The sequence below is a fragment of the Pseudorca crassidens genome, chromosome 12 (genome assembly GCF_039906515.1).
Source record: "Pseudorca crassidens isolate mPseCra1 chromosome 12, mPseCra1.hap1, whole genome shotgun sequence".
Lineage (NCBI taxonomy): Eukaryota > Metazoa > Chordata > Mammalia > Artiodactyla > Delphinidae > Pseudorca > Pseudorca crassidens.
Window position 1 is genome coordinate 91,282,492 of NC_090307.1, and position 26,385 is coordinate 91,308,876.

The 26,385-nt window shown below is 58.4% G+C and overlaps 1 protein-coding gene across 4 annotated transcripts in view; it reads right to left on the bottom strand.

The window, feature by feature from the left end:
• Positions 1-259: 259 nt before the first annotated feature.
• Positions 260-26,385, bottom strand: part of GALNT9 (polypeptide N-acetylgalactosaminyltransferase 9) — a 90,985-nt gene continuing 64,859 nt past the window's right edge. For 2 of the 4 annotated variants that reach the window (XM_067701279.1, XM_067701277.1), the window contains exons 7-11: positions 10,182-10,367; positions 8,014-8,151; positions 5,932-6,027; positions 2,087-2,254; positions 1,386-1,774 (exon numbers count right to left, since the gene is read on the bottom strand). In XM_067701279.1, coding sequence (XP_067557380.1) covers positions 1,589-1,774; positions 2,087-2,254; positions 5,932-6,027; positions 8,014-8,151; positions 10,182-10,367 — 774 coding nt within the window. In that variant the 3' untranslated portion in view covers positions 1,386-1,588. The other 2 variants (XM_067701278.1, XM_067701280.1) reach the window with 2 other exon arrangements.

A 26,385-nucleotide genomic window follows, 5' to 3' on the forward strand; every position in this document is an offset into this window, starting at 1 on the left:
CAGTGGCCGTGGCTCCCGGGCCCAGCCGCTCCGCGGCATGTGGGATCTTCCTGGACCGGGGCACGAACCCGTGTCCCCTGTATCGGCAGGCAGACTCTCAACCACTGAGCCACCAGGGAAGCCCTGTCCTGCAATTTTAAGTGCAATCTTGAGAGGACCTCCTGGAGGCTCTGGGACAGCCCTGGTGGGGGTGTGCTGCTTCTCAGCTCCAGCCCTGGAGTGTGAAAGCCGCTGTGGACAGTACATAAACCGAGGGGTGTGGCCGTGTGCCAATAAAACTTTATTTATAAAAATAGGCGAGGGGCCGCGGGTCATCGTTTGCTGACCCCTGCCTTAGAGCAACACAAGAGGTGCCTGGCCCCGGGTGAGCCGCTAGAACAGGGTTCCTCCCTGGACGGCCGACCAGCTCTGGCTCCTGTGGGCAAGACATCAGGTCTGTACGGTTTAATCACTCTTTACTGGACTGAAGCAGTCACATCAGTCTCCTCGCACAAGCACTGCCGGGGGTTGTCTTTGAGGCCACGGCAGCTGCTGTCCCCATCCCCCCTCACCAGCCAGGGAGAGCCTAGCTCCGCTCGGTTTAGATGGAGGTGGTCACCGGGGCAGCCCCGCCAAAGGACGGAGAGGTCAGGAGCTCGGAGTTCACAGGGGGCTATTGCTGCCTGGGGGATGGACGGGAGCTTCAGCACATGCAAGGAGGTGGCCACTGGCGGCTCGACAGGAATACCGTAGAAAAGGCACGTGATTCAGGTCTGGAGTTGGCGGTCAGCTGACGCGCTCAGGCAGAGCCGCCAGCTGCGGGGGGTCCGCGCTGCTGGAGGGGGAGAGGTCCCCATGTCCCCATGTCCCCAGGGCCCGCCGGCAGCTGAGAATAGGTCCCCCCCCCCCCGAGGGGATGCGGGCACGGCCAGGGCCCTCTGGGTTCCAGTGGTGGGCTGAGTGGGAGGGGCCCCACGCCTGCCCCAGGTCCTCGGGGTCTGCGCTGGGGCGGGGGCACAGGGTGAGCCTGGGGGTCAGTGCCGCCCTGGCTTGATCCAGTTTCTGATGGTCCACTTCTGCCCTGAGCACCTCTGCACCACCAGCCGGAGCCCAAAGTTGGCGTCCTTGGACATCTCCACCTCCAGGCACCGGCCTGTGTCTCTGCTCACGATGGGACCGCCCTGCACGGGAGGGAGACCCAGTCAGCCCGGGGGTCCCATCGCAAGAGCTTCCAAGGAGTGGGGGTGATACCAAGGCCAAGCGGGTCACTGCACGGCCACCTGAGACTCGGGGTCCTGACTCTCCCAGTCCCTCTGTCCCCCATCCCTCGGTCCCTCCTGACCCCCTATCCCCCATCCCTCTGTCCCCCAATCCCTCTGTCCTCTCGCCCCCGCCCCCGTCAGCCATCTCCCTTCTCCTGGAGTCCCAGGAGTGATCAAGACAGTGGACCCCAGGGCCGCTGAGACGGGCTTCTCCCCCAGAATTGTCCCCCTGACCCCTGGCATGTCTGATTTGCCCATCGGTCACCTCTGCAGGCCCTCTGGTCCCCCAGACATCAAGGGCCCTGGCCCAAACCCAAGGACCCCCAAGCTCATGTCCTGTACGTCCTCTATCCTTCTCCAGACAGGTCCCTCCCATGCACGCTGGCCCTCAGCGTCCTGGCTCCAAACGCGGCCTCCTGGGGACCCGCTGGTCTTGTTGGGTCCACTTGAGACAGTGACAGCTCATCCCTGCAGCCTCTCCTGTAACCGGGAGCCCCCAGACAGGACCGTGCACGCATCTGTCCCAGGGTCTCCTGCGTGGGAGGAGTTGGGTCGATTTCAACAAATCTCTGGGGAGTCCAGTCTGGCCCCACTTGGCCAGCAGCTGGGGCGGGGCTTCCGGGGCAGTCAGACCCCATCCCTTCTGCCTAAAGCCCCTCCCCAGGAGGCCAGAAGAGGCAGCCACGGGGCTGCGAACAGCCCGGCCCTTCCCTGGCAGGTCCCCTAACGTCCGTGAGGGGGTCACGTGGGAGCAGCTGGTCCAGCCCCTGAGCCCTGCAGCCCCCGCTGCCCTCGGCTTCCCCACAGGCTGGTCCGGCGGCCCGGGGTCCCAGCAGCCCGCTGACCTGCGTGAAGTCCCACAGCCGCTGCGCTGGCCGGGCCACGTCCTCACACTTCCTCAGGGTGGGCGTGCGGCCCCTGCCGTCATCCACCAGGCACTTGGAGTCGGGCAGGAAGGCGGTGGAGCCCAGGGGGCCCAGCTGCAGCAGGCCCTCGGCGCTGTACCGCACCAGCTGGGGAGAGGCGGAGCGGGCGGTGGGCCGGGGCTGGCCTCACAGGGGCCACCCGAGGCCCTGGAGGGAATAGGTGGGGCATCGCGGGCGGGCCCAGCCCGGTCAGGGGCCAGCCTTGCTGGGGAGGGGCCGGGCCCCAAGGAGCCCCCTCGGCCCCAGGGCGCCTGAGAGGCCGTGGGCGGGGAGCCCACAGGGGATGCCTTCCGGTGGCCCTGCGGCCCCAGCCCCCTTTCTTCCACAAATTCCCCCAGCGGGATGCTCTCGGACTCCTTCCCCAGAGCTTTGCTCGGACCCCTCCCTCCATGGGGCCCAGAGCCTCGGCCTCAGACGAGGAGGAATTCACACATGCCCCGGGCCGCCCGTCTGCCCTCGAACCGGAGGCCGCCCCAAGTTCATGGTTCCAGGTCACGTCATTTGCCAAACACCAGCTCAGTAACGCCTGTGCACCCACGAGGAAACCAGTGCTCTAGGTTCCTCCGCTCCCCGGCTGTGTGGCTTTGGGCGAGTCACGCCACCTCTCTGTGCCTCGGTTTCCTCATCTGTGAGCGGGAGATGATGACAGTGCCGGCCGGGCAGGGCCACCGTGGGGAACCCACAGGCGTGTGGAGTGCAGGCTGAGCACAGCAGGTGCCGGGGTCGGTCAAGTGCTTCTCTCCTCTCCTTTCTCGCGTTTTCTCTCCCAAAAGAGTGGGCGCTCGCGCGCCCTCTGCTGTGTTTCCAGTACAACCTGGTGGCGCAGCACCTCCCCTGCACGTTCGCGCGGCCCTGCGACTCTGCCACCCCCACTTAGCATGGGGCCCACGTTCTCTCCTGCGTCCTCCTGGGGGCGGGGCGTAAACGCGCGTGGCACCTCCCACGTCTCCAGGGTGAGGAGGCCCGAGCAGCAGGGGGAGGCCGTGTGCGGAGGGGCCGAGGCCCCGGAGCGGCAGCTCACGGTGGCTCAGACGTGGCCTCACCAGCCTGCCGGGTGGCCTGGGCAGTGCCGTGCAGAGCGGGTCCTGCTGCAGATCTGTGAGTAAAATAAAGACTGTGGTCCTGGCGGGCCATTCTGCCTGGGGACAGGTGGTCACAGATATGCTCGTGTCCCTTCTCTGTAAACTTTCTGAAGCCACGGAGATTTGAATATGGGGTCCGCAGCCCCTGAAATGTCCAGCACAAGCTCCCAGCCGGAGCCCCTGCCACCTGTAGCTTCAGCCTTGGAGGTAAGCCCTGGCGGAGCTCGGAAGCGGGAGCCTCAGTGCCGGGAGCCAGCACGGCCCGTGCTCAGGGAGGTCTGTCCCAGACGCCGAGCGGGGCAGCGAGCCGGGCTGGGAAGGGCTTCGGTGACCACAGGCGTTGCCGCTGGCTTGTGGGGAAGCCGTGTGCTTTTAGAGATGCGTTCTGAAATACTCTGAGGTGAAAGGACCTGACGCCTGCAACGTGCTTTAAAATGACTCAGAAAAAAATAAATGATGCAAATACGGCCCGATCTGAACACCACTGTATCAGGATCGGGTGGAGAACCGTGTCTGTGAGGGGCAGGGACAAGCATGTGTGCTTCACGGTTACTGCTGCACGTGTTTTCCCTTCTTTTCCCTCCATAAACCTGTAAAAAGGTAAAAACTCTTCTTTGGCCGGCGGGCTGCTCTTTGCCGACCCCAAGAGTGTGTGGTTGGTCATCTGAAGACTTTTCTACTTTTCTGGAAGCTTGAAAGTGGTCAGAATAAAACCTGACAGGTTAAAGGAAGGGCCTCCTAACGACCCCCAGGCTATGTCGAGTCCAGCCCAGGAGGGGTCCCATGCCCACACGGGGGTGGACGCGCCTGCCCCGTGTCCCTCTCACTCACACTGGTCAGGCCAGCGCAGTGACCAGAGGACAGAGGGCTGGGCCCCATCGTGAGGGGTCCATGCACTGGTCTGTGTCTGCTCCCTGAAGACTGTTTACTAACCATCTGTACGTGTGCAGATTTTGGTCCGAGACTGGCTTTCTTTATGTTGTAGGCTGAACTGCTTCCCCCCAGAAGTCATGTTGAAGTCCTAACTGGCACCTGTGAATGTGACCTTATCTGGAAATAGGATCGTTGCAGAAGTGCTCAAGGTAAGATGAGGTCATACTGGGTCAGGGCGGCCCTAATCCAACATGACTGGTATCCTGATAAGCAGAGAAAACAGAGACACAAGGAGAAGGCAGGGTGAAGACTCAGCCACAGGCCCGCCCAGGCCACGCGATGATGGAGGCAGAGCCTGGAGGGATGCGGCCACCAGACAAGAACTGTGGGACCACCGGGGCGGGAAGGGTGGGCCTAGAGCCTCAGGAGGGAGCACAGCCCTGCCCAGGCCGTGATTTCAGATTTCTGGTCTCCAGAGCTGAGAGGATAAACACCTGTCATTTAAACCAGTTCCCAGTTGGCCCCAGGACACTAACACAGCCGGGGATCGGGGTTTGGGGATGTAGCTTGTCCCCATGAACACCTCAGCAGCCTCCACTGAGACCAAACCGACTGAAGTCATTTGCAAAGGAGACACCACCACGGGCGTGTCCGGCCTGGTGGGCACATGGGTCCAGCCGACCTCTCCGTGGGGCACGGTCCTGTGGACTGGCCTCCCCGTCCACCTGTGTCCACATCCACCCTGGTTCCAGCAGCGAGGCCGCTTCTGCCGGCCGCCCCAGGGTCCACTCGCAGGTGGAGGGGGGCGCTCCCCCAGGCGTCACGCGGCGTCCTTGGAACACCCACACCTCACTCAGCCACGTGACTCGCTGCCCCAGACACCTCCGCGGCTGGCCCCACACTGCTCGCTCCACAGCAGGGCTTGCTGGGAAAGGACCACCGTCTACCCAGCCACCTGGAGTCGAAGAGGAGCAGGGCATGTTCGGCGACGCCCCACAGACGTGGCCTCTCACCTCAGGCCTGTACCGGCCAGAGGATTCCCCTCCTGCAGCTGAGGGCCCAGCAAACTGGATTTCTCCCGGGAGCCCACGTTTGCACCTCGACGGGTGATTCTGCTTCGCTCTCTTAAGGCAAGGCCACGTGCCAGCAGGGGTCCTGTGAAGAGGCTGCAGGGGTGCCAGGGGAGCACGGTCTTCTCCGCCGCCACAGGCTTGGCACCCCCCACCCGCGATGGACCCCTGCGCAGCTGTGTGGATGTCCCCGAGCGGGAGCAGGTTCAGAGAGCTTCAAGGGGGCCGAGTGTCATTTCGGGGGTTAATTTAAATCCCACCCACTGAGAATAAGCATTGTCACTGCAAGCAGAAGGCGGGTCCTCTTGGGATTGGAAACATCAGGCTGCGTCGGGGTCCAGCACACCAGCCCCGTCACCTCTGGAAACACACCTGCCTGGGGTCTGGACACCCGAGTGGCTGGCTTTAAAGCCCTCCAGGTGATAAGAACTGGTGGCTAATGTGATACTTCCTGGGTTACGTCTACACTGTGGCTACCATTTACCCTCGTTTTCCACTTCAGTCCACACGGCAGCCCTGAGAAATAGGTACCGTGATCATCCCCTCGATGAATAGGGAAACTGAGGCACGGGTGTCAGGTGATTCGCCCAAAGCAAAGCCGTTGCTCTTAATTTACCCAGGGCCTGAGCTCACAGCCAGCGGCATCAGAATGCCCCGGCAGGCCTGCCTCTGCCCCCCGGGACCCACCTCCACCTGTGCTCGGGGCTGTGTCCCTCAGGAACGTCACCGCCACCCCTACCTGGGAGGACATCCCGTGGCAGGGGTACAGGATGGCACGGTCATCATCTTCTGCCCCCTGGTCCAAGCAGTAGCCGCTGGCTTTGCTGTTTCTCACCTACGACCAGAAATCAAAGCAGAGGCCCTGTCACAAGGGTGCTAAGTGCAGAGGCAGGCTAGAGGGAGCTTTACCGACCTGTCCCCTGCCCAGGACCTGTGGTCGCAGGAAGGGGTGGCCCTCCTGGGGTAAGAGGAGGGACGGGGGGAGGGGGGAGGAAAGGAAGTGGGAGGGCGAGAAGGGGAGGGGGAGGGGGGAGAGGAGGGGAAAGGGGGGAGGGGGAGGAGGGAGGGGGGAGGGCGAGAAGAGGGAGGGGGGAGGAGGCCGAGGAGGGGAAAGGTGGGGGGGGAGGAGGGAGGGGACAGTGCCCTGGCCGGTGGGCTGGCTGCGGAGGGACTGGCTGGGCTCCTCGGAAGGGATGACCGGGCCTGGCTCTGGGGGCGATGTGGACTGATGTGCCGCGCGTGCGTGCGTGTGTGGACCCGGCCACCCTCCCCAGGTGAAGCTCACCACAGAAGCGGTAGCCTCGGAAAACAGCGAGGAGGGCCTGGCTGGCTCCCGGGAACAGCCTCCCCACACTCACGCCTTTTGCCGCATGACTGCGGCTCGTCCCCTCACCGGGGGTCGGGGGGCTACTCCCACAGCCCCCGAGTCTGGTCTGGCCTGGAGGCTTGCTCAGCCAATAGACGCAACGGAGATGGCTGTGTGCAGCTCTGAGCCGCAGGACACCTGCAGCCCCCGCTCTGCCTTGACCCCTGACTCTACCCTGAGAACAAGCCAGCTGCCCGCTGGGGGTGACAGACATGTCACCTGCGCCCCAGTGCCCTGTTGACAGCCAGGCACCCTCCAGGTGTGCGGGTGAGCCTGTCCCCAGAGACCTGATGTCAGACTGGCCGAGGTCAGGGCTGCCCGGATGACCCCTAGACTTGCGAGCAGGCACAGGGGCGCTGCCCGAACCCTCTGTGTTCTGGGGATGTTTGTTTGGCAGCACTAACTAGCTGACACAGCACTCCCACCCCAACCTTGTCAGCTGGCGAAGTCCCTAACGTTACGGCTTCTGTGGGCGGGCGATGCATGAATTTCACTCATCATGGTCAGGAGCCGCAGGGCAGCCTGGGAGGGGCTGGGAGGACAGTGGCCTCCCGCCCACGCTGCTGATGTGCACCCGTGGAGCTCCCTGTCACGTGGGAAACCCCTGTGTCCAGAGGAGCGGGAATCTGGCTTGGGGGTGTACCAGGAGCTCCAGGAACAGACGGGCCTCCTGGGATTATCCCCCGCCCCCAGTATCACTTCTGCTTGGCCCACCTAAGTTCATGCATTCCTTCACCTTGGGGAGCCTGGGTCCCCGTGGAGGAGCTGAGGCCTGGGGTAGGGGGAGGCCTGTCCCCCAGCACAGACCAGGACGAGTGGGCAGGAACGCAGTGCCCTCCCCCGGCTTTAAGGAGAGGTGTGCGTGGCTGTGCACGTGGGGGCCGGTGCAGACACGTGGGTCTTCCACAGCTGGTGCCTGTGCGGGTGTGAGTCTGTGTGTCCTGTCGTGCACTCGCATGCAGGCATTGTGGCACACAGACACGCTGTGTGTGCACGCATCCGTGTGCCGGGCTCTGCGCATATGTGCTTATGTGTTCACGTGCCATTTTGTCTCAGTAACAAGTATTTGCACGGTGCAGGGCAGGCAGCTTGGGTGGGGTCTGCATACACAGGTGAAGATGTACAGGTAGCTTTCTGTGTGTCTGTGAGCAGAACAGTGTGCAAATGTACACTTCTGTGTCTGTGTGCACTTACACCCATATGCATGTGCATGAGGGCATGTATAAACACACGTGTGCGACACAGATACGTATGCACACACGTGTCTCTGAATCTGCTTTGTGTACCTCGGTATGCAGGCACGAGTGTGTGTCCCTGCGGCTCTTACACTGGTGTGAGTGTGCCCGTGCGCTCTGCTGGCTGCTGTCCGTGCGCGTGCACCCGGGGACAGGCCAGGATGCCGGGAGGCGGGGCGCGGCGCGGGTGCAGGGCGCAGCCATGCCGCGGAGGTGGTACCTCTCCGTACGTGAGCGTGTCGTTGTAGGTCCTCATCTCCGGGTACACGTTGTCCAGGTACCACTTGAAGCTGCGGCACTTCAGCCTCCGGCGCAGGGCCAGCCGCTCGGACACGTCCCCAAAGTCCACGCCGGGGTTCTGCGAAGCCGGAAGCGAGGCGGGATGGGCGCTGCGGTGTGCAGAGCCCGCACCAGCCAGGCCTCTGCCCGGGGGGTTGGGGAGCCCCAGGCCCCCCATCACAGGAGCGTGCCCGCGCTCAGGGCTTCCCAGCCCCGAGCCTCATCTGGGGGCCTTCTGCCCTCCCAGGCTCCTGGAAGGTCCAGGGCGGCGGGGCCGATGGGAAAGGCCAGGCATCTCCGGCCTGTTTGCAGCAGGACCAGCTGGAGAGCGGCCGGCCTGGACAGACAGCCACCGGCGGTGTGTGTGGGCCGGCTCGTAACACCCTGCACCCGCCGAAGGAAAGAGCTGCCCGCAGCCAGCTCCCGGGAGGTGACTTCAAACACCCCGAGTATTGTTTACGGGGGCCGGGCCAGGTCATCTGTGCTCCAGGGTGATCTCCGGGGGTCGCCGTGGGGCATCAGCTTGACCTCTGCAGGGGCCAGAGGCCAAGGCCGGGCACGTGAGCCCCGGTAAATTCTGGAGGCCGAGGCTCGGGTGCGCTTCCCGGGTTGGTGATACGCTGTACATGTTGTCACACATCGCAGCTGGGAGAATTAAGCGCGATTTCTGTGACTCCCCGGGAGTCATATCCTTTCATTATAATAAACCACAGCCCCCACGTAACAGCTTTTCTGAGTTCTGAGTCCTTGTTGCCAAACACTGAACCTGAGGGTGGTCCTGGGGGCCCTGACACTCTGTGACAGGTGGGGGACGTGGGTGGGTTTGAGAAAGCCCCTCCCCAAGCCCAGGTCCCCGAGGCTCTGATACCAGCTAAGGAAGGACCGTGGGCCTGGTGTGAAGGGCAGACCCTGGGCTGGACATGGGAGCAAATGACCTTGGGAGCCCCCCACCTACAAGGCGGCATCACCCAGACATGGGGCCGTGAATCCGACTCAGTTCAGGAGGTTGCAGTGAAGATGTTTAAAATACCAGGACGCTTTGCACGTAATGAAGATAATGTCTCTTAACTTTTTTGTTATATACACGCAGCTCTATCTGCTGACAGCTAGAAACCCATGCACACGCGTGCCTGTGTGTGTGTGCCCTAATAAAAGGTCAAGCCCCATGCACATGCGTGCCTGTGTGTGTGTGCCCTAATAAAAGGTCAAGCTCCTCCTGCGGGTGGGTGCTCCCAGGATGAGTCTACCCCAGAGACGCGAATCCTCCCGTGTCCAGGGGAGCAGAAGTGCGTGGGGCTGGGCCTGCCGCCAGTGGGGGTGAGCGGAATGGGCAGCCTGTCCTCAGCACTCCCATGCACACAGTGCACACACACGTGTATGCCCAAGCCCCTTCTCCGGGCTGCCCCGCCCCCCAGGCCCTGGTTAGGACCCTCTGGCTCACACCCAGATCCTTTTTCCCGCCGGCCACAGGCAGACCCCTCGAACAGACCCCTCCTGCCCCCGCTCCCTGCAGGGCAGGCAGATCTGGCTGCAGACATCACACGTGGGAGAAGCCGCCACCCCCACAGCAGGCGGGCCCTGAGAGCCTCGTGACAGGGTCCCGCGGGGGACCGAGTTACATTCCGGCTCTGCCTCTTTTCAGCTGCGCACCCTCGTGTGCCTCAGTTTCCCAATCTGCCGTGTGGAAGTGATGGGGTCATCATTACGGTCATCATATCACCGTGGTCTCGTGCAGAACTACGGGGAGAGGCTTCTGCGTGGCAAGGGGTATGCTATGAGTCCCAGGAGGGGCTGTGGTCACCCTGGGGCAGCTCTCAGCGCAGCAGCAACTGCGACCCCGCAGTGCCACGTCTGCGGCCGCTCGGGGGCTCACACCATGGAGGGAAGGAGCTCTCGGGGCGGGAGGGAGGCGTGCCAACCAGCGTCGCAGCTGCTGGAAACGGGCTCTGCTTGGTGAAGGTCATGACGTCCCTGAGCCTCACCCTGGCTGAGCTGTCCAGGAGGCCCCACCTCGCATGGCCGGGCTGTGCCTCGGATGACCACTGAGGCTGTCCCCGGGGGCAGCCCCGCCCCCAGCCCTCCTCCTCACCACCCGGTCCACCAGCTTACGCTCATGGGGATGTTCCAGGCCATGTACACGTGGGACTTGAAGCTGTCCATCCACACCTCGGCCGCCCGCAGGGCGTTGCGCTTTGCGTAGTAGTCAATGTCGTTGTTGTAGGGCTTCTTGGTACGCTCGATGTGGGCCACGCGGGAGCAGGGCAGAACCTCCATGCTGCCGCCGCACTGCCACACCTGTGGGGACCCGGGTCTGGATGGTGGGCCCACCCCTCCCAGCAGCCACCGGGGCCAAGGGCACCCTCCTCCCTCCCCGCATCCCCTGTTCTCAGATCCCCGGGACAGGCCTTCCAGAGGGCAAGGAGGCCCGGCCGCCTGGGCCGTTCCAGCGGAAGATGCCAAAGAGAAGCCGTGGCTTTGGGTTAAGCCCACCGAAGCCTGGGGGCAAGGCTGCCTCCCCTTCTGGATTTCCCACCGAATTGCATTTCTCTTGCACGTCCCACGATCTAAACAATGGAGGGGTTTTTTTCTGATATCCTGACAATTCATTATTATCCCTTTCCTATGGCCCCTGCCACCACTCAGTGTTTGCTCTGGGCCCAGAGCCTGGCCTGAGAGGGGTTACTTCCCACCAGCAGCTGTCCTCCCCCCGCAGCTGGAAGAACCAACCTACAGTCTAATTTTAAAAGAGTAGCTTGCGGGACTTCCCTGGTGGCGCAGTGGATAAGAATCCACCTGCCAACGCAGGGGACACGAGTTCGAGCCCTGGTCCGGGAAGATCCCACATGCCGCGGAGAAACTAAGCCTGTGCACCACAACTACTAAGCCTTCACGCCACAACTACTGAGGCTGTGCTCTAGAGCCCATGAGCCACAACTACTGAGCCTGTGTTCTAGAGTCTGCGCACCACAACTACTGAGCCCGCGTGCCACCACTACTGAAGCTCGTGTGCCTAGAGCCTGTGCTCCACAACAAGAGAAGCCACCGCAATGAGAAGCCTGAGCACCGCAATGAAGAGTAGCCCCTGCTCGCTGCAACTAGAGAAGAGAGCCCCTGTGCAGCAATGAAGACCCAATGCAGCCAAAAATAAAATAAATAAATTTATATTTTAAAAAAAGAGCAGCTTGCTATGCAAACAGTGCTTCAAGCACCCCAGACACAGTCTCGGTCTAAAGGAAAAGTCTAAACAAACAGCTGTTTCTTCTGCAAATAAGGCTCCCCGAAGCCCCTAAGCGCTAGAAGCCTCACTTGCGATAGAAATGTTGTCGCATCAGGAGCTCCTTTCATGCCTGCTTGCTTCTGCGCTGCCTCACCCGACACAACTCAGCCTCACTAGGCACGGGTCGTGTTCGTCTGTTCTACTCTACCCCAGCCTATGCGAGCCTACCTGTGCCATGAGGCGCCCAGATACTTGGTTCACATGGCTCTGGGTGTGTCCAGCTGAGATGAACACAGGTTGGTGGGCTGAGTAAAGCAGATTGCCCTCCTCAGTGTGGGTGGGCCCCAACCAATCAGTTGAAGGCCTGAACAGAACAGAAAGGCTGAGGGAGGGACAGTTCACTCCTTGCCTGACGGTCATCGAGCTGGGCTGCTGGTCTTCTCCTGCCTTCCGACTTGGTCTGGAACCACACCCTCAGCTCTCCTGGGCCTCCAGCTAGCCAACTGCAGGTCTTGGACTTCTGAGCCTCCGTAACTGTGTGGGCCAATTCCTTATCATCTCTGGATAACCCAGACTAATGTCCTACCCTATCTTATCCCACCCTACCCCATCCCACTGAAAAAATGCGGTGCAACCCACCAGGTCGACTTCACCATGAACAACTCAGTCTGATCAACTTGGCCCAAGCTCTCTTCGGTCAGATTCTTACCCTAAGCCTCTTCTAATTCAGACATTTTGGAAATGCCAGGCATGTGCTTACTCGCCTCATCTCACTCAACCCACCAGGACCCGGGAAGGACGGGTACCACAGGCAATGTTCTCCTCACTGTACAGAAGAAGATACCGAGGGTCAGAGAGGTTAAGCCAGTCACACGAGCTCACGGGACCTGACCAGGCCTGACTGATCCCACAGCCTCTTAATGTCAGTGCTGTGCTGGTCACACCCCCCCCACACGGCCACTGTCTTCTGGAAACTGTTGTATTTTATAGTTGAAACATAACATCAGTTCACAAACATTTGTCCATGCAGCCACACTTGAAAGTTGTCATTTCTTTTTTTTTTTTTTTTTTCCTTTTTGCGGTACGCGGGCCTCTCTCACTGTTGTGGCCTCTCCCGCTGCGGAGCACAGGCTCCGGACGCGCAGGCTCAGCGGCCATGGCTCACGGGCCCAGCTGCTCCGTGGCATGTGGGATCTTCCCGGACCGGGGCACGAACCCGTGTCCCCTGCATCGGCAGGCGGACTCTCAACCACTGCGCCACCAGGGAAGCCCGCTTTCTTTTTTTTAATAATTTGTATTGCAATATAGTTGATTTACAATGTTGTGGGTTTTTTTTTTTTTTTTTTTTTTTTTGGCTGCGTTGGGTCTTTGTTGCTGTGCGCAGGCTTCTCTCTAGTTGCGGCGAGAGGGGGCTACTCTTCATTGCCGTGCGTGGGCTTCTCATTGCGGTGGCTTCTCTTGTTGCAGAGCACAGGCTCTAGGCCCACAGGCCTCAGTAGTTGTGGCACGCGTGCTCATTAGTTGTGGCTCACGGGCTCTAGAGCGCAGGCTCTGTAGTTGTGGCGCACGGGCTTAGTTGCTCTGCGGTGGAAGGGGTCTTCCCGGACCAGGGATCAAACCCGTGCCCCCTGCATTAGCAGGCGGATTCTTAACCACTGCACCACCAGGGAAGTCCAAAAGTTGTCATTTCTTATCACAGAGAGGATGGGCCTTAATTCACTTCCCCATTGCCCCAGTTATTAGACATTTAGATTTTCCTCCTGTAGTTTCTTCACTATTAAAATCAAGGCTGCGCTCCACGTCAGAAACACCTTCCTGGGCTAAGTCATCGCGGTAAGCTGGCAGGCGCGAGTGCTTCCAGCTAAAGTCTTGTTGACAAATACAACTGGGTGTTTCTCAGTCCTGGGCATGGATTTCACTCCGTGGGTCCCTCTGGCCTCTTGTCTAGCCTTCTTCAGCCTAAACGTTCTGCCTTACGCCCAGTTTAAGTGGCGCTGGCTTCATCAAGGCCCATTCCTCCCAGACAGCGACCGCGCAGAGTGGCCTTGATGCCTCGGGGCTCCAGCCTGAATTTGCAGAACCCACTTTGGGGCCCATGAGGAGGGGCTTGAGAAGTGGGGCTGGCTTCACGGGAGGTGTGGAAGGCGGGGCCTGCTAGAGCTCACACCAACTAGAGGCCGCGCTCGTTTCCTGGGGCTGCGTAACGAGGACCGCAGACCAGGTGTAAACAACAGACACATTCTCTCACAGCCCTTGAGGCCCCGCTCCCTCTGGGCCTCCAGGGGAGGGTCCCACCTCCCTCTCCCAGCTTCTGGTGGCCCCAGGTGCCCTTGGCTTGTGGCCCCATCCCTCCTGCCACGCAGCCTCCCCCCCATGGGTCTGTGTCTCAAGTTCCCCTCTCCTCTCTCGGGTAAGGACAGCAGCCATCAGATTTAGGGCCCACCCTAATTCCAGGAGGATCTCATCTTGAGACCCCTCACAGCTTCCAGGCAGAGGTCTCCGGGGCTGCCATTCACCCACCACAGACGCCAAGCCCCCGTCTCGGGGAAGAGCACGGCCCAGCCCTGCCTGCTCCATCGGCCCTACTCTCTGCCCCGGGAAAGCAGAGGAAGACAGGAAAGTCTCACAGCAGGTAACGGGCGGCCCCTCCTGACACCACCCACGGCTGGGATAAGAAATCACCCGAGCGAGGGAGGAGAGGCTGCCCGCTCCTCGTGGCTCACTGAGCGCGTGCCCAGCACGCTCTCCCCTGGCCCGGCTCAGGGCCACTCGGGACCACTGCTTGGCACCCTGCAGGCTCAGCAGGCAGCCTCCACGGCCTCCGCCCGATGGTGAGAACCGCGCACGCTCTGTATCAGAGACGCGGCGCATGTTTACGCCCAGGTCCCGAGCTGCAGACGCGGTCTTGCTTCCACGTGGCTTTGCTTCCACGTGGCTGGATGTGGGGCCGCAGGGGGAGGGCTGAGGGCCCTGCCCAACTCCCACCACTTCCGCTCACCACCTCTGTCAAACCCCGGCACGTGGCCCAGCTGCCCAGGAGGCTGGGAGCGCAGGTGGTCACCTGGTGAGCCGGGAACCTTCCAGGAGGCCAAACACTGAAACAAACAGAGGAAGCTCTGCACACCCGCAGGGCAAGCGCCCGGTCCCCCTGCCCATCCTCTGTGGCCACCGTCACCACACGTTTCCTGAGGGGCCTCCCTGCTGTCCGTGCCTGCCTAGTCTCCAGCCGGGGCCGGGGCTGCTGTCCAGCCGTCCAGGCCTCTGAACCTCCCCTCGCCCCTGCTCGTCTCAGCGCCCACCCCACACCCTGCCAGGGCCCCTGTGCCGGCTGCTCCCTCTGGCGGGAACGCCCTCCCCGAGCTCTGCCTGCCTGGCCGCCTCTCCACCTTCAACTGTGCTCGCATGTCACCTCCTCCGGGATTCCCTCCTTACCACCCCATTTAAAGCGCAGCCCCTCAAGCCTCATTCCCCGGCCAGCCCTGTCTACCTCTGTGGCTTTTGTGTCTTTCTAACATGTGACACTATTTACCTGCTGATTCCATGTTGTCTGTCTGCCCCACTAAAATGTAAGCCTCGGTCAGTGGGGTTTTCCATTGCCGCATTCCCAGCTGACAAAGCTGGACCAGGAGGTAGCAGTGGGATGATGATAAACCCCAACAATGCCATGCGGGGGCGAGCTGGGGATTAACCTCGCCCTCGCTGCAGATGAAAATAAGAACTGAGGCTCAGAGACGTTAAGAAACACATCCAGGCTCACAGCTGGTTCGTGGTGGGACAGGGATTCAGAACCCTTGCACGAAGACCCTGAAGTTTCTGCTTCACCCACAGCTGTGAAAGGCGTCACGGGGACGATTCACACGATCTAAGTGTTCCTGTCACACCCACCCTGTGTCTCAACCACTAATTATCTCAATCGACTTGGTTAATTGCCACCCAAACAGAAACAGCAAACATGAGGCAGAGGACCAGGTGTCAGGCCTTCAGGCAGCGGCTTGGAGGGAGGGCGAAGGGCACGGGGGTGGGGGGGTGGGGGGGCGCCCACCCCGCCCAGAGGGAGCCCCGCCCCTCAGCCAGCAGATCTCAGCTCCCGGAGCCTTGCTGCCGGTTTCTGAGGCTGGGATTCCAGAGCAGCAGCCTTTATACACGAGCCCTTCTTACAAAGCCCGGAAATAACGGTCCGTCAGCAGCAATGCCTGTGAAGGTTTTTAACCCTCCAGCCGCCCGGCAACGCGCGCCCGACAGGGGCCCGACAGGAGCCGAGGGGCGGGGCCAGGACCCGGGGACGGGTCCGCGTGGGGCCTGGGGACGGCAGAGCGGGCGACGGGGCCTGAGCGCCTTCCCTCGAATCGACGCTCTTAGGACGTCCATCGTGAGTCAAGCTGCGTTTCTCGTGGTTCCTTCCCCATCTTCCTCCTGCACCACAATGGTCAACACGACATTTCTGGAGAGCCCTGCTACTAGAAAGCCAGTGCCTCCGGAGAAGGAAAATGGTCCCGGGCCCTTGGCGGGAGAGGCCACGTGTCTGTGCATCCTTTGTACAGACGCCTCTCTGGACTCTGAGTTCATCCCCTTGGCCGCACAGCCCAGGAGCGTGGCACGCGGCCCCTCGCTGGCCCTGCCTCTCCGTGAGCCTTCCCGTGAGGGCCGAGGGACACGGAGGGGCACTGCCGCGCTGCCAGCGCAGGAGCTCCCAGTCTGCTCTGCGGTAGCATCTCCTGGTGGAGGTTAAAATTCTCACCCCTGCTGACCACATCAGAACTGATGGTCTGGTGGTCGGGTCCCTGGGGCCCGAATCTGCGCTCGGGGGAGGCCGTGCTGTCCCAGGGGCCTCCTGGGGAGGCGGAAGGAGCAAGCCCCGCGGTTCTGTTTGGATATAGCTGAACACGGAGGTCTCTGCTGCTGCAACCAGGGTTTCCAACTGGGTCCCCCAGAGAGGCGACGGGGCCCGCAGCTCAATCCTGCAGTGAGACCCGCAGGGCGGCCAGGTGGGTGGGAAAGGACACACACGTACGCGCATGCACACACACACTCACACCTGCCGCTGGGGACAGCGCGCCCTGTGGGCGTGCAGCTGTTCTGTGGAGCAGCCCCTGCCCCGTGGGGGGAGCCACGCAGAGGGGAGAGGAGGGCTGGCCTGTGTAGTAACTGTGTCTTTTTTTTTTTGGCTCCAAGAGGCCGGTGGGATCTTAGTTCCCCGACCAGGGATCAAACCTGGGCCCTCGGCAGTGAAAGCTCGGAGTCCTAACCACTGGACTGCCAGGGAATTCCCTTAACTGTCTTAAATTTCTTTATTCTGATACTTTGACGTCTGGGGCCTCGCTGACCCGGAGGGACGGCCTCCCCCAGGTTCCGGATTCCAGGAGGCTGTAAGCCACTCACCTGAGCGCCCCTGTCACGTGTAACCCAGCCAGCCCGAGCCCTCCCCGCCCCCCCCGTGGGCTCTCACCCCCAGGGCAGGGCCAGCCCCGCGCCCCAGAGCCCCGGGAATGGCTCAGCCAGCCACTGCTGGGCCCCCCTGAGGCATCCTTCCCTGGGAAGCCCAGTAAAGGCTCTGAGCCCGGTGCACCCCACCCTCTGCCTCCTGACCTCCCCGTGGCCCGTCCTCCTGGGAGCTGGGAGTAACCCCCTCCCGTCAGCGGACGTGGTCTCCTGATCCGCTGGCCGCTCTATACCTGAATAACAATAAAACAGCTGGCCAGGGCTGGCGGCTACCTGGGGGCTGGGACAGCAGGTGACAGCAGGGCCTTCGACCCCAATTCCCTCTCGGCTTTCATCTCACAGAGCAGGGTGCGCCTGGCCACTCCACAGAGGCCTGTCCCCATTATTATTCTCCAGCTGCCCTGGAGGAAGATTCTAGCTGCTGGGCAAACTCAGAGTGTGTGGCTGGGAGATCTGAGAAGCTGCTGGTTCCCATGTGCAGGCCTGGGAGAAACTTCTGCTGCTGTTGGTGGCCTTGCCAGCGTCCTCGTGACTGCTCTCTGGTCCAGCCTGTTTAAGGCCACTTGGGAGGGAATGATGCCCAGACTCTGGCTCTCAGGGGTGCACACCCCAGTCAGGCACCGTGGGCCCCGCCTGGGCCACTTAGGCATAACAGAAGTCGTCAGTTTCACAGGCAACCTGCTCGGGACCCTCAAGTCTTTCTCACATGATTTGCAGGTGACACAGGGAGGCTTTCAGTAACACAAACCATCCCTGGCACGCATCCTGAGCTGTAGCTGTATCAGCGCTCCCCGTGTGCGCAGAGATGCCTGGTGGCGTCGGAGTCACGGCTGTTCCGCGGACTCTGCTGTGCGTCCAGGCTGGAAGGGTTCTCTGAGTGCGGCCCTCGGTTCCTGGTGACGGCTGTTTCTTGGTAGCTGCCTCGGCTGCCACGTGGACAGGCTCACCCAAGCAGACATCCTCTCCCACCGTCCAGGGAGCTCACGCCGCTGGGTTCCCTGAGGGCCCAGCCCAGGCCGGCACGTCCCACATCCACCCCGATGGCCCCAGCTGGCCGTTTCGTCTCTGAGCCCTAGAGCTGAGGATGGAGAGACGACCCTTCGCGGTATCAGGATAGGCTGGTCGCTCTAGTCAGCAACCGGATCTCGCTGCATGCGCGCAGGAATTCACGCCTGGCTTCCGTCTCAGGCGCTGCAGGCAGCGGGGCACAGGCCTGGCGGCTCCACACGGCCCCTGGGGACCCGGCACTTCGTGGCGGATACGTGCTCTCCCAGCGCCTGTTGGATGGAGGAGCGTGGGCGCGGGCGCCGAGGACAGCGTGGGAGAATGTCCCTGCTCAGGCCTGAGGGTGGAGCTGCCGCCCCCTCCCCGCATTGCCCCATCTGGGAGTGGGGGGCGGGGTGGGAGGCCACACCTAATGGGGCGGGCTGGTGCTGGCCTCCAGGAAAGGGAGGCTTGCGGTCACACAGGGGAGATTTGCTGCAGGGGGAGGGGGAGGGGAGGGGGAGGGGAGGGGGAGGGGAGGGGGAGGGGAGGGAAGCAAAATGGAGGGGGGCGATCCGCCTGCGTGGGAGACCCCGTGAAAGAGAAGGAGCACGTGCTGAGCGAAGGCTGGAGAAGCAAATGAGAGGTCCAGAACGGCCCACCTCCGTTCATCCCTTCTAAGGGGCGTCCGTGCCAGAGCTGGGGAGGGGCTGGCGTTTCCGAGGCTTCTCCCATGTGGGCTCATCCGCGTGAGTCAATTCCTTGGTTCCGAACAAGCAGTGTAACAGGGGAAGCAGAGTGGGGAAGCTGGAGGTGGGGTGTGGGAGCCCAGCCTGGCATCTCCTCGCTGCGCCACCCTGCAGCCCTGAAAGGGATTTTCTATGGCAGGAGGCTCATGGCAGATGTCGGTGGGTCCCCAGGCCTGCAGCACCCAATCCTGGCTTCCCGTCGATGTGTCCCTGGCATTCACTGGGCATCTTCCTCCTGAGATCCGTGTGCCCTCACCACCTCTCTGGGAAGGGGCGCCACAGTCTGTGGGGAGTGTGTTTTCTCTTTGGACCGGTGAGCAGGGGACTCACTGGCAGGGCCTGAGAGAGCCACAGGGGCGGAAGCTGACGTCTTTGCTGAGTGCTGTTCTGAGTTTAAAGCTGGCTTTGTCCAGGCTGTGTATTATGAGGAACATCTTCTTGAGTCTCTGGGCTTGTCGTCCTTGGGCTAGCCTGCGTTTGTAAACGGTGAGGACAACTTGGGGATAACTTAGTTCTTAATTCCTAGGTTTACATGTGATGAACACACACGTTTCCTTCTGGGTGTTGGGATCCACTGAACATGATAGAAGCTGGTTTTCACCTTGAAAATACTGAGGATGGGACTTTGCCTGTCAAGCTATGGCCAACATCTACTCAGGTTGGCCTCTCTCTTCTTTACCTTTGTAATAATCCATGGATCTAAAACCGATCAAATTGTCCATCCACCACCCATTCACTCATTGATAAACCCATTCATCCACCCATCTACTCGTCCATCCATCCATCCACCACCTATCCACCAACCACCAATCTATCCATCCACTCATCTATCCATCTATCCGCCCATCCATCCATCCACCACCTATCCACCAACCACCAATCTATCCATCCACTCATCTATCCATCCAACCACCCATCCATCCATCCTTCCATCCATCCATCCACCCATTCATCCGCATTAGTGCATACAATCAACATGACTCTAGGCAATGTGCAAAGCTGTATTAAGATCAGGAAATCAAATTGAGAGGCGAAGCAAGCTCAGTGTTCCTAGCCCAGGTCTCAAGGAAAAAGGTCGGATGCACCAGTGGTCCAGGCTGAGGCTGACAGGAACCCAGGCATCCTGCCTCACACCTGGCACATACCCAAGAGGTACCAACCATCATCTTCCTTTTGGCCGTACAGAGTTTCCACCTTTAACAAAAAAACAGGGCTTTATATTCACCCTGAAGAAAACGATGTGCCTCATGTTTAGAGATTTCACATCGGAACCTAATTTTTAAAAAAGATTTACAATCTGCTCAATTGCCCCCTCCCCAGCCCAGGTCCAATTTCAGGAAATAATTCCTACAGGGCAGCCAAGGCTGATGCCTCCCTCTCGTCACACAGACTCCTCGCTCTGCGGGAATGATTCATCTCCAGGGGCAGAATTTGACTGGATTTAGCTTTGAAAAAGCAAGTCCCATCTCCCAGGGTTCAGTTGGGCTCGATTCATAAATTTTTGACAAGAACACATCTCTTCCCGGACTATCTGAGGTTATATATATATACACACACATATGCTATGAAAACTGCTGTTTCAGTGTTCTGTTCTTATGCCAGAAACTTTCAAGCTGAGCTTTCATTCCAGATTCCTCCCACTTGTTTCACTGAATGCTTTGAACTTCTCAAAAAAAAAGAAAAGAAAAAACCAGTTTCCTTCCTTCTAAACAAGTGGTGCGCAAAGTGTGGTCCTTGGGGAATTCCCTGGCGGTCCAGTGGTTAGGACTTGGTGCTCTCACTGCCAGGGGTCCAGGTCCAATCCCTGGTTGGGGAAGGCGGCCAAAAAAAAAAAAAAAAAGTGTGGTCCTTGGACCAGAAGCATCAGCACCCCCCAACACTCCTTAGAAATGCAGATTCTCAGGCTGCACTCCGGCTGCATTCCTGCTGAACCAGAAACTCTGGGAATGTTTTAATAAGGACTTGGGGGGGGGGGGGTCTGATGTTGGCTGCAATTTGAGAACAGCTGTGCTAAATGCTGAGGCTTCTCGTCCCTCCCCCCACCTTCTCATTAGTCCTTTGAGCACTTGGCGTAATCGTCTACTTCAGAAGCTGTGTCCCTTGAACACTACTTGAGGGTGGACCACGTCTTATTGAGTTTTCTGTCCTCAAACAGAAGTGAGGCTATACTTGTTAGGTCATGATTCCCATGGAACCAAGCCCACTGTAGCTGGCTGAAATGACAAAGAAGACATCTAGCTAATATCATGGATGTGAAAATCTCCCCTATCTGCCCCAAACATATAGAAATGATAGAAAAAATGATTTTAAAAGTTAAAAATATATACTAGAAAACAAGATGAAATTCCGCTTAGCTCAGAGAGAGCAGAAATGCGCTGATGTAAGTGTGGCGGAAGCTCTAAGGCAAATGCATGTAACCCTTACGAGGGGCGGGGCTGAACGTGTAGCCAGGATCCTGTGTGAAGCCTGGGGCTGAGACTAGGCTCCCTGTAGAGTAGAAGGCGAAACCAGCTCTGACTGATCCCTGGGGTTCAGCCAGAAATAATCTACCAGGAGAGGAAGCAGACATGTACACAGCACCTGGAATCAATCTGGTTCTCTGCATGAGAAATGAAACTGGAGATCTCAGGGTGAAAACTATCGCTAATCAACTATGGTTTGATAAAAAGAAAAAAAGGAAAAAAAACCCTAAGCCACTAAATTCTGAGCCATGGATCTGGGGACAAGATAACCTGAAACTTCCTCCCAGGAATGAGTGAGTGTGCTGTGAAGATACAGCACACAAGGAAACCGGATTCCAGGAGAGCCACCAACAAATCCAAAGATGGGTGGATTTAAACCCAAGGAAAGAGAGAGAGAAAAAGTGACTAAGCAGGTCTTAAGCAGACTATTAACATTTTCAAAGAGATGAGGAATGAGGGAAAAGCACTCCTCAGTACAGAACAGGAGGTATGAATCACAACAGGCAGTTATAAAAAAGAACAAGCAGATATGGAAAATACCACCGGAAGATCTCATAAATGTAAGATGCATTCATTAAAGTTGAAAGGCAACGCTAAGTAGGTGGCTCAAATAGTCATCTGGACCTGGCTGAAGGTAGAATTTGTTCACTGGAACATGGAGCTGAGGACATTACCCAGAACACATGGCAGGATGAGGAAGATGTGGTAAAGTGGATGAGATCTGAAGAGACCTGGAGGGTCGACGGTACAGCCTCACCAGGCATCCAACAGGATTTCCAGATCAGGTGAGGCCACATACTAAGAACCCGAGCACTTTCTGGATGCGTAAAACAGAAGCCTCAGGTTGATGACGTACGCCAGCACTCGAGAAGAATACAAGGCAAAGGGTCATAGAACACGAGGGATTCAGGGCCCAGGACTATCTTCCCATCCATTCCTGTGTGACACTCTGTAAACTCAACTGATGTACAGGTGGACAGAGTCTGATAAAATGTTTCTAAGTTCATACAAAAGAGGAGAAGCAAGAGAGCAGCCAGGAAGATTCTAAAATGACAAGGAGGAAGCATTCACTTGCTAGACATTAGCATACTTTATAAAGCAGGAGATAATGGCTAAAAGTAAAAAGTTCAAAACAGACACAAGCGTATCTAGAAGCACTTAGAATATGGTAAAGGCCGCCTTTCTCATCGGGGGAAAGGATGGAATGCTTAGCGGACGGTGTGAAAAGAGATAGTCCATCATTTAAAACGGTATAAAGAAATATCACAACCTAACTTACATAAATAACATATTCCAAGTGGATTAAAGATTTTAATGTAAAAAAGGAACTAGAAAAGTGTCAGAAGGAAATGTGGTCAAATAGTCTTTCAAATAGGCCTTTCTAAGAAGGACAGCAAATACACAAGCCATTTAATAAAAAGTAGGTACTTACATTAAAAAATTGTCTCTATAAAAAGTCAACATCATAAAATTAAGAACAAGGAAAGCACTCGTGTCACACAGGAAAGAGTTAATATCCCTAATGTATGAAGTGCTCTTAAAATCTACTAGAAAATGAGGGACGTCATGAGAAAAAAATTAGCAAAGAAAGAAAAATATATGGTCAACAAATGTACAAAAATATTAACCTCCGGCTTCCCTGGTGGCGCAGCGGTTGAGAGTCCGCCTGCCGATACAGGGGACACGGGTTCGTGCCCCGGTCCGGGAAGATCCCACGTGCCACGGAGCGGCTGGGCCCGTGAGCCATGGCCGCTGAGCCTGCACGTCTGGAGCCTGTGCTCCGCAACGGGAGAGGCCACAACAGTGAGAGGCCCGCGTACCGCAAAAAAAAAAAAAAATTAACCTCATTAGTAATTGAAGAAAAGCAAGTTAAACAACAAGACGTTCCCTGTGTGTCTGTCATGTATGAAAAAAGGAAGATTATATTTAATCAGATCACATGTGTTACATGCCTGGGAAACTGCCTCCTCATGTACCATTTGAGAAAACACACACACACCACACACACCACACACACACACACCACACACACACCACACACACACCACACACACACACCACACACACACCACATACACAGACACACACCACGTAATCAGACACACACACACCACACACAGACATGTAGACACACAGACACACACACCACACACACACACCAAGCACACACACCGCATACCACATACACAGACACACACACACACCACAGACACACACAGACTTTTGTGGGGGGCAGGGCGGGGGATTTGGCAAATTGTATCAAAAGCTGTAAAATTATGTGTTTCAGCTGATCTAGCAATTCCATTTCTAGAAGCTCATCCTGAGGAAATGCTGAGACATGAAGGAAGATCCAGACATGAGAACACGACTTCAGGGCTGTGCCGTGTGGAGGGGCGGCCGCATTACAGACAGAGACCCACCGTCGAGTAACTGTCGGGGTCATGGCTTTCCAGAAATGTACACATATATAAAACATAAGCGAAAATGGGCGCACATTACGTGCACGTGGAGAGAATCTTAGGCACACGCAAGGCACCTCTGAGAGGATGTCCACCCTGGCGAAGACAGAGACAGAATCCTGGGTGACTTAATTTTGTTCCTGTTAGCTGACCTTGTGTTTTTCTAATAAAAGTCACTCTTATAAAGGGAAGAAAAATAGTATTCCAGAAATCCCTGCACAAACAATGAGTGCCGTCACATGCTGGCCACGTTTCATTTAATCCCCAGCCGGCCCCAGGAGTTGCGTCCTATACGCCCCTTGGGGACAGAAGTGGGAACTGAGGCTCAGAAAGGAGGTGGCCCAGGTGGCTGACGGGCAGGACCACCTCCAAAGGCAAGTCTCAAGGGGACATCTGAAGACCCCATGTAGCCACAGGGGCTTTTCCACAGAACACTCAAGTGGATGAGACTTTCCCTCCCCCGCGTTGCATCTGCTTCCGCTGTCTGGAGGCCTGGGTCATCTGCTTGGGGGAGCGGAGGCTGGCTGGGCAGGCGAGGGGTCCCCCTGTGGGCTACTGGGGAGAGGACGCGCGTCCTCACCTTATCAGGCAGACAGACCCACTTGTGACTAGAACAAGCCCTTCCTGAAGCAGAACCAGATGGGACTTCACAGTCTACTCCCACTACCACCAAGAAAGGTCCAGGACCAGCCTGGGGGACACCCACAGCCCCTCTGGTGTGGCCCGTGGAGCAGCGTGGATTCCTCCACGAGTAACGAGGCCCGTTCCCTGCTCTGGCAGGACAAGAGCCTGTGACGATCGACTCCTGGGGAATAGGGAAAACCTACCACCCGGCCCCCAGATGTCTAGCGCTAAGACAGCCCCTCAGAGGCTCGGGAGTTGAAGGCCCTCCGTGCTGAGAGGTTTGCCTGTAACACCCTGGGAAGGCAGCGAGTCGGAACATTTTAAAATAGAGAAGCGAACGATTTCCAATTTCTGTGTGGCAGAGCTTTGCCTAACCAGGCGCGTGCCTCTTGATTCTGTCTTGACCTTTATTAAACCTAACGGACGCGACGGATTCATTTCCCCCTAATTGGCTGGAGGACTTTCCTCATTACTGGATGAGCAGTTGGCATTTCGACAATCACAGAAATGTAAATTAGCCCCGAGACCACAGAATTACTCCTCTAATTGGACTGAATCTATCAGAAGGGCTGCGTGGCCATCTGTGTTAACGACGGATCGGATTCAGCGGTGGCTTCAAGGGCCATCTGGGCAGGAGCAGGGGTTCCAGGAAGGCGGGGGAGGAGCACGCGGGCCAGGGCCGCTCACGGGCTCCTGCCACAGGGCCTTTGCACTTGCTGTCCCCTCGCCGGGAACACTTCCCCGTAGCCACACAGCTCACTTCCTCTCCTTCATGCCTGCTCAGATGTCACATCTCTGTATTCCCTTCCCTGGTTACCCCTTTTAAAATGACAACCTCCCCCATCCCAGACACTGCTAGCCTGGGGATGAGGGGACGTGCGTACCCTGCTGAATCCCAGCACCTGGGACGGTGGTCGGCACCCGGACACTCGTTTTCATCAAAAGACACTTCAGCAAATGGACGGCTTGCCTCCCTTTGATGCCCCCCCAGCGACCCAGCACTTAGCACAGCACAGAGGCCCCCTCTTTCCCAAATGATCCAGCTGTTTATCCTGTAAGTAAACCTAAACGTCGACAGGCAGTCGCACGCAGCAGTGAAGGAGACCCAGCCCTGGGCACAAGGACTCACTCGCATCCCAACTGGTGAGGGAGCGGGGAGACAGGCAGGGAAAAGTAGGCAAACCAGTGAGACAGTGATGGGTAGAGCCGCGTCGTGCGAGGAGACACAGCCAGGCTTTGGTGGGCTGTGGCTGGGCAGGGCCAAGACCAAGGGTTGGGAAGCAGCCAGGCTGGGCGGGGCTCCTGGGCTGAGGGGCATGGAGCTCGGTTTGGACAAGGGAAGCTGAAGGTCAGGGGCTGGTGCGGGTGGGCGAGAGGGTGGGCACCAGGACACATGGTCAGCAGGATGGCGAGAGGGTCCTGCACACCATGGGAGGGAGTGTGGGATTAATTCTCAGGGTGGGGAAGCCCTAATGAGGTTGCAATAGCCCTCTCTTGGCTTTTACGTAGAGTGGATGAGAAGGCAGAAGGGTGCAGGCCGGAGGTGAGCTGAATTCCAGGTGGGATTGACGCCGACCTGGGTTTTTTAATCAGTAGACGTTGATAAGAGGCCAGGTGAGGAATCCAGGCGAGGCTTTATCAGGGCTGTGCTGAAGCACCAGGGAGCGAGAACTAGTAAGAGGTGGCCTTGCCAGCTCCCGGGGAAGGTGGGCTGGTCCCTTAAATGGGGAGCAGGTAGGGGTGGGTCCAGGGCTCAGGCCGGAGGGGTGCCTTAGGCGGTCTGCCCACCCACTCAGTGATGCTGTGTGCAGGGATCGTGGGCAGGACCCGGTTTTGCTCCCTGCACCTGAATGGCAGTTGGTTTGTGGCCTTTTTCTACCTTATTGTTCAAAATTTGCCCCAACTGAGCATGCGTGCAGTTATTTTTAGTCCCTTATACTTTCTTCGTATTCTGTTGTCCAGCTGCAAGCACTCCAGTAAAGGGTCCCAGGTCCCAGCCTGTCTCAAAACCACACTTTTGGGACTTCCCTGGTGGTGCAGTAGTTAGGAATCTGCCTTCCAATGCAGGGGACACCGGTTCTATCCCTGGTCTGGGAAGATCCCACATGCCACGGAGCAACTAAGCCCGTGCGCCACAACTACTGAGCCTGTGCTCTAGATCCCACGAACCACAACTACTGAGCCCACATGCTGCAGCTACTGAAGCCCGTGCACCTAGAGCCTGTGCTCTGCAACAAGAGAGCAATGAGAAGCCCAGGCACCGCAACGAAGAGTAGCCCCCACTCGCCGCAACTAGAGAAAGCCTGTGCACAGCGACAAAGACCCAACGCAGCCAAAAATAAATGAATTAAATAAATAAATTTTTTAAAAAGAGTCAAT